This window comes from Aegilops tauschii, chromosome 4 (assembly GCF_002575655.3).
Source record: "Aegilops tauschii subsp. strangulata cultivar AL8/78 chromosome 4, Aet v6.0, whole genome shotgun sequence".
NCBI classification, from domain to species: Eukaryota; Viridiplantae; Streptophyta; class Magnoliopsida; order Poales; family Poaceae; genus Aegilops; species Aegilops tauschii.
This window is the reverse complement of record NC_053038.3, coordinates 7,157,805-7,165,918: the sequence shown is the minus strand read 5'-3', so window position 1 is coordinate 7,165,918 and position 8,114 is coordinate 7,157,805. Positions and strand designations below refer to the sequence as shown.

At 45.4% G+C, this 8,114-nt stretch overlaps 1 protein-coding gene across 1 annotated transcript; it reads right to left on the bottom strand.

The window, feature by feature from the left end:
• Positions 1-1,290: 1,290 nt before the first annotated feature.
• On the bottom strand, positions 1,291-3,785 carry LOC109766736 (fe(2+) transport protein 1). The gene is made up of 2 exons (XM_020325520.3): positions 2,862-3,785; positions 1,291-2,045 (listed from the first exon to the last, which is right to left on the bottom strand). The coding sequence occupies exons 1-2, from the start codon at positions 3,513-3,515 to the stop codon at positions 1,590-1,592; spliced, it is 1,110 nt and encodes a 369-aa protein (XP_020181109.1). The 5' UTR covers positions 3,516-3,785; the 3' UTR covers positions 1,291-1,589.
• Between the last annotated feature and the right edge of the window lie 4,329 nt (positions 3,786-8,114).

Sequence of the window (8,114 nt, the reverse complement as noted above, 5' to 3'; positions counted from 1 at the left end):
AGGATTCGTTCGGATCTATTCCTAAAAGTAGAACATTTGGACGTTATCACAGTCCATTTTTAAAATATCACAATATCAAAATATGCTCCCATATTTTTAAAAATATGAATGAAAAAAATGAAAAATGAAAAAAAAAAAGACAAGAGAAAAAACACAGAGAAAAAAATGGTTCATGGAAATGTAACAGTGGGGAAGAAACCGGGAATGGGCAGGCTAAAGTAGCACAACACTCTCGCTCGTCAGGGGCGTGTCTGCCCGTTATTCCAATTGTTATGAGGGGAATAGGATTCGGGCGATGCTATGTCTCACTTTATGTGAGGCCGTAGCTTGACTCGCCTACAGGGAGCCGATAGTGAGCCGGGGCAGTAGCATGTAGGTTCATCATGCTGATGTCACACATGCACTTTTTACTATTTTGTTTATATTTGAAAATAAATAAATACATATATTACAAAAATTAATTCAGTTAATTCTTAAAGTGTTCATAGAACTTTTAGAAAATGTTGTACCATTCAAAAAGATGACATCTAAAAAAATGTTCACCCATTTAAAAATAATTTACAAGATAGTATTTAGAAATTTCTACACAATGTAAAAAAAATTGTAATGAAAAAATGTTACATTTAAAAAGCTTGCACGTGTTGCAAAAATATGATTGTGATTTTCTATAAAAATTTATACAATGTGAAATATGTCCACATTTTAAAAAAAATTGTGTATCATTAAAAAAATGTTTGAAGTGTATTTAAAAAATGTTGAACATTTATGAAAAAAAAAATGTTAGCTAGCAAGTAGCCCAGCTAACATGACCAGAAAACCATGACATTTTACACATCTACTATAGAAAGGTTGCTGGGCTACCCGCCATTCTGAGACTTCCCGTGCGCTATGCTCGTTGGGCCACTTGATTCTTTCCATGTAGCTTAGTTTTGGAACAATTACTCAAAAAAAAATCTTAGGGACTGTTTGGTTCTAGGCCTTGCATTGCCACACATTTTTGCCAAGCTTGCTTAAGATTAGTTTATCAAAATGAGAGCCACAATTTGACAAGCGTAAGGGAATCTTGCCACACTTTTTATGTGTATGCCATGTGGGGCTCTAGTGTGGCTTGCTTAAGGTGTGGCTTGAACCAAACACTCACCTAAGTTAACATGGCCAGAAAAGCATGATTACGTGAATCTCAGGAGTAGACGCTGGGTATCCTTTTTTTTCGAAAAAATATCAAACATTAAAAGACGCTTCCCTTTCAACAAAGAAAAAAAGGAAAGGAACATAATTTGACACGACAACCCAGTTAACATGGCCAGAAAAGCATGACATTTTACACACACATAGTACAACAGTACTTGGTGTCTGGTGGACATCTACATAGGATTGCTACAACGTACGTGAGATGCTACCTGAGAGTGATCGATGAAGCAAGCTTAATTACTACTCTAGAGACTAGAGAGCAATGCCACACACACACACACACACACACACACACACACACATTGCAACATACACGTATACACATCATAAAGCAAAGTTGGGGTGCACGATGGACACGCCTGGACGATCGAGTACGTGCGCTCCGCGCGCGCGCTAGCTCACGCCCATTTGGCCATGACGGACATGCCGCCGGCGCCGAGGAGGACGGCTGTGAGGCAGATGAGCTGGAGCCTGACGCTGCCCTGCAGCTTGGGCCCCATGAAGTCGGCGGCGAGGAGCTCGACGAGCGCCATGTAGTGCAGCAGCCCCGCGGAGGCGGCGTTGAGCAGGCCGACGACGATGAGCGCGGTAGGGCTGTTGTCCTTGTACACCTTGGTGAGCGCCAGGCCGAGCGCGATCCCGAAGGGCGTGGTGGTGGAGAAGAAGAAGACCAGCCCGGCCTTCATCTTGGTGCCGTACTCGGCCTGGAGGATGCAGCCGCCGAGGCCCATCCCCTCGAACATCTGGTGGAAGCACATGGCCGCCACCAGTGGCCGGATGGTGCACACGCTCTGCGACGCGCCCATGCCCAGCCCGATCACCACCGAGTGCACCACGATGCCCATCTCCAGAACCTGTACATATATGTAGGGAATTAATTAAGCGTATACTATGTTTTTTCGCCATATATGTAGCAACTTGTAATCACTTCATAAATTTTGTAACTTGTAGTTGTCTTAATATGCGCATGCATACTCTTTCAAAAAAGATTCTCATGCTCAGAAGGTCACATTTCACAAACTTTACTTTGAAACTACAAGTCAGAAAGTCATAAGTCACAATTCGCAATAATTTTAGTGAAACCAGGACTAATTTAAGCTAGCTACATGCATGAAGCCTCAGTTAGTAGCCATTCGATCGGGAAGTAGAAGGTCAGATTTGCGTGGTCATGCTTGGTAGGCTTGATTGCTTTTGGCAAACTAAAGTCAAACATGATGCATGTAGCTTAGTTGAGCTAATTAAACTTATCTTGATCTTCACATCTTAAACTACATTTAGGTAGCTTACTAGACAAATTAATGGAGGACGATTAGGCCGGCCGCTATGTTTGATTCAGTCCGTTGCCGATCTCTAGCCGCGACAACCAGGTACGGCACTGAGACGAATTAGTAATTCTTATTAAGTAGTGATGCAATCACAGAGATGCTCTGCTTATCTATCTTTCCATGAGACACAAAGTCAACGAGGCGCGTAGGTCTCGACATTTGGAGTCGATCGGCCGGCATCTATGGCGTAAAAACTAAAAAAAAAGTACAGCACGGGCGTACGGAGCCCGTCCTTGAGAGATTTGATTGGCAGCCATGCATGGATCCATGGTTGAGTTGAAAAGCATCTGAACGACGACGTGCAAGCGGGAATTGGTTGTGCAAGTGCAACACAAGATTATATACCTGAACGACGACGCGGTTCCGGCGGAGCTGCATCTGGCCGGCCTCGGCGTCGTCGGGCTTGGCCAACGCCGTCCCGTGGCCGTGGCCGTGGCTGTGCCAGTGCGCTTCCGGCTCCGGGCTCTCGATGTTGGCGACGGCGGCGGCGCTGCTGGGAGCGGGAGCGCCGGCATCCTGGCCCGTCTTCTTGCGGTTGTAGAAGGTGAGCATGAGGGAGTCGACCATGAGCGTGAAGACGGCGGCGAGCATGGCAACGAAGGTGGTGAAGGGGAACTGCCGCCACGGCTTGTCGGGGAGGCAGGGCGAGTTGAGGTTGTCGAAGGAGTCCGGGAGCACGTGCATGTAGCCGGTGGAGAGGATGACCCCCGACGCGAAGGCCTTGACGACGTAGAAGAGGTTGCGGTCGGGCTGGAGCGCCGGCACCGACTTGGCGAAGAGCGGGAGGCAGACGCCGATGACGCTGGCGACGAGGATGGTGGGGATGCCGATGAGCTTGAGGCGCAGCGCCTTGGGGACGTTGTGGCAGGCGTCGTCCGTGGCCAGGCTGGCGCAGACGTCGGCCGCCGGCGTCTGGGCATGGGCGAGGAGGGGAGAGCTGCAGCAGACCAGCAGGGCGAGCGAGAGCGAGACGAGCGCTAGGGCTTGCGACGACGGCATTGCTGGATCTCCTCTTGACTTTTGGTGTGGAGCTCGCTAGTTGTACTTGTTGTACGGCTAAGTGCTTTACTAGCACCGGTTGATTGATGATGGTGAGTAGTGTGGTTTGAGGATGTGTATAGATGGCGGGATTATATAGAGTTTGGAGTTGATGGAAGCTGGAGACCAGAGTGATCCTTGCAACTAGCGGGCGCGGTGTACCTGACTACCTGGGTTAATTACCTAAGAGCATCTACAGATAGAATATCAGGCCATCACGTGTATACTCCCGTGATATCAATTTGAAAATGTTGTTTAAATGGCTTAAAATATTCCCAACAAAAATGTGAATGTTGACAACACATATGTGTACAGTACAGGCCCTAAAAAATTCAGACCGAAATACAAAGTACACATAGAGAAACAAAAAAGAAAAAAACTGGATGTGAATAGTGTAGCTTATGACACTATTCTTGTTTTTTTTTCTTTGTTGAAACTATTATGCTGAATTTATCTTTTTTTTTTCTCTACATGTACTTTGAATTTGAATTTTGATCTGATTTTTTTAGAGATTGTAGACACATGTGTTGTGAACATCCACATTTTTTTTTCGAAATCTCCGAAACATCTAAATTTGATTTTTTTTTTTAAATTGGTATCATGGGAGCATACAAGTGGTGGTATTTCCTTATAGTCAGCCATCATCTACAACCACAACCCTCAATCCGACCTCATATGTCCACAGACGTATCCGGGCGCATCCACAAATAGGAGCAGGCCACCCCTCATTTCATCAACGTTGCAAGCACAATCCTCAAATGTAAACCCCTATTTCCATACTACACCATGCATGTTATGTGGGATTCATCTACGTACTAGATCAAACGAGCTACATTTGAAAGCAACTACTCTACTTCTACTCGTTGTTGGAGATGTAGATGACTGCCGTGCTGGATGGACTGGCCTCATGATCATTGGCGGCGGGCCGCATCTCTGGCTTCTCTTCCTTGTCACATCCTAGAGGTATGCGAACAGCTGCTCCCACCTTACGTCCGTGAGGTAGATACGGTGTCGGTTGGCCGCCATCTCCCGCTTGGACCGAATCGAGTCGAGGATGGCGGCTTGCTCTGCCTCGAAAAGTGCGGTCGCCTTCGCGGCATGGGAGTTTTTGAAATCCACCTCCGCCATGCCAAAGCCGTCAGGGACCTCCATGCCTGGCACCTCGTCCGCGTCTCCTCCATGGCGGCATCCTCCTCCTGGCGCTTGACTTCTCCTCATCTGGCAGCTTCTCCTTTGGCACCTCCTCTTTTGGCACCCACTCCTCCTCCTCCATCACCGCAAGCTCGCCGGCACGGTGTACCTCCTCCGAGGCGGGCATCTTGGCTTGGATCTCGCTCGGTGCTCGGGCGTGATGACGAGTCCAATTTATGTGAGGATTTTGATACTTATTTTGTGCCTACATGATAGACTTTGTGAAGTTTTATGCTCACGCACCTCTTTTTATCGGTATTCCATGTAACGCCATTTGGAGCAAATAATATTTTATGGAAGGAATCTCATAAAATAGTAGTGAAATCACGTATTTAATGTGATAATCATCTACCATTAAAGAATGGACAATAGCAGCCAAAGGAGTCGTCATTGCGGAGCCTCCGGAGCAGAAGACGGCGCTCCATACGGGTGCGCCCGCTCGTATGGGCAGTCGTATGATGCGCCAGTGCCGCAGCCTCGTGTACTACTTCCACCCTGTGAAATCGGGTCAGGGATCAGACGCGCAGAGACACCAGAAACTCGTCCAAAAGGTAGAACCCTAGCCTCAGGAGATCATCCGGGGGAGGAATTGGCAAGGAGGAGATTGCCATCTTCACCACCGAGCACAAGGGGGCTACAACATCATCACCACTGTCATCATCATCCACATCCATCTCGTTGTAACATCAGGAACCCTAGTGGATTACCTTGTGTGTTACGTGTGTGTGATCCATTCATGTTTTCCATCACATGTCTCCATGTGTGAGTAGACCTCTAGTTCTCGGGGGTATGGATGAACCTTGGTATGTATAGAAGCTGAAACGTTATAGTGGATATGAGATCCTCTATTGAAAGCTTAGTTTAATAAACTTCGTGAATGTTGTGAAGGGGCCCCACTCAGCATTATCGTCAAAAGGCCAAGTGTATCACTGTCGTTGTAAAGATTGAGATGTGAAGGTAATTCAAGGTGACAGTAAAAACCTTTGAAATCGATAGGGGATTTATAAAGAACCCTTAGAGAGGCCGCGTCCACGGGGTAACCCATAATTACCTTGGTCATAACCTATTGGGGGAGACTATGGTGGTGGCGTGTGTGGCACGAAGTCTACCTAGAGTAGAATGTGTAATGTACCCGGCTCCGCTCAGCATAATCGTCAAGAGTAGTTCAAGTATCCAGACTATATTATGCAGATGCATAAGTTGCGCTAGAAACATACCAATAGGGATTCCGGACACACTGAGAACGCCTTACCCCTATGTCATTTCCACTTGTTACTCGTGCTACTATTTTCTATTTACTTATATGTTATTTACTTTCAGTTTGCTCTACACCAAAAACCACTATTTACTTTCGGCCTCACTTTGTTTATAGTCTACAATCACTTGCAGGCACAAATCCACAATTCACAACAAAAAGCAACGCTAAATTCCCGTGCTCCCTGTGGGATCGATACTCTTACTTTGAAAAGGCTACAACTAAACCATGTGCACTTGCAGGATAACACGTCAACATGTTATAATATATAATCTTCTACCGGACCATGGTAGACGATGATCTTGGATTGAACGGAAGAGGGAGAGGAGGGAAATGGCAGCAGGGCTAGGGTTGCCTCGCGGTCTGACTTAAATAGCCGGATTTGGTCCCTCGGGCAGCATGCCGGAGCGGCACCATGAATGTGTCCTCACCGAACCGCAGGAGGTGCCCGTCAGATTATCAGTTTTGACAGAGGCCCCATCCGTCAATTTGACACGGCGGCCGCGTCCGAGCGCCCCTATATCTGCCCCACATATGGGTTGGGTTCGGGGGTGTCGAACAGCCCGGACTTATAGAGTCGGTATGAAGGTCCAGCTGGGTGGCAAATTCGTGACCAGGTAGTGATCGGGCCATCCACCCGGACACATAGAAAGGGTTTGACGAGTCTTGTCATAGGCTCTCTAACAAGGGGAGTGGCGTTACGGTGGCCGAGCCCCCGGTAGCTCGTTATCACCTTCGTGTTTATGGGCTTTGGGATTCATTCCTGTCAGGCCTTTTGTAAAGTATATAGGTCAATATACATATGCGTGAATAGTTCCACTGTATGGAAGTTGCATATTGGCTGTCCCACTGATCTGACCACACAAAATCAATGCGCTGTGAATTTAACACGCAACTGCCGCAGGCGCAAAAATGTATCAATTTTTAATTCAGCCAGTACATCATTGCCTCTTCCAGCCATGTCTTATCCTGGGCAATGTTATGTATATCTATACCATCGGCGCGTTTCCAAAACTAATCAGCAAATTCGAGCAATTAACTACGTATATCTTTTAACAAACAATTGCCTAACTGATGCAATGCCAAGAGGGATATTGACTTATTTTTGGATAATGTTATGTATCTGTACCATCTGCATGGAGCAATTTTTTTTCCTAGGCAATGCCAAGTGCATGCAGTGGCCGAGCTCCATGTTTCAAAAAAAAAAATCAGCGAAAAATACTATATTTACACCTAAAATATATATGCAAAAGGTATAGACAGACATATATAGGGCAAATACAATTTTTTTATGTTGCTTTTGACCATTGACAAGATTAATATGGCATGCATGATGTAAAAATACCATTAGGAACTCCTTTCAAATACGAATTTGGTATTGTACATCGTGTCACATGCATTAGGCTGTATATATTTGGATGGAGGGAGTGCAATATTACATGAAAACACATGTTCATATGTGATGTATACAAAAAATATATAAAAAGTTTAAAATGAGCTCTTTTTTGTTGAATTTGGGCCAAAATTGGTATTTTTTGTGTCGCATGCAAATAATCAAATTAGTAGTTGAAACTGTATACATATTTGAAGAACATGCATCTGTATTTGTAGAACAAAATGTCATTTTCTGAAACTTTTATAACTATTTTGATTTCTTTTAGATGGCCCAAGGAGCCCGCCCTTTGTAACGGTGCACCGTACCATCGTCGTGTTTCTTTAATTTTTCAAAACCAAGCATCGAACTAATATGCAACCAACTTGTTTTTTTAACAAACAATTACTTAACTGATGCAATGCTAAGAGGTATATTGCATGGGGTGCCTCCTCTTTTTTGGGGCAATGCTATGTATCTGTACAATCGGATCGTTTCATTGATTTTCCAAATCTAAACATCAAATTGGTATGTGATTAACTACATTTTTTAACAAACTATGACCTAACTTATGCAATGCCAGGAGGGATATTGCATCGGGCGCCTCCTTTTCTTTTCTTTTTAAAAAAGGCCGTACCACTTTCGGTTGCTGATAAGTGATAACACACTATCAGCACGGTGTTTTTCCCTCTCTGACAAACTCGCCGTAACCCAATGCCTCTCGTGTATCCATGTCCAGTCT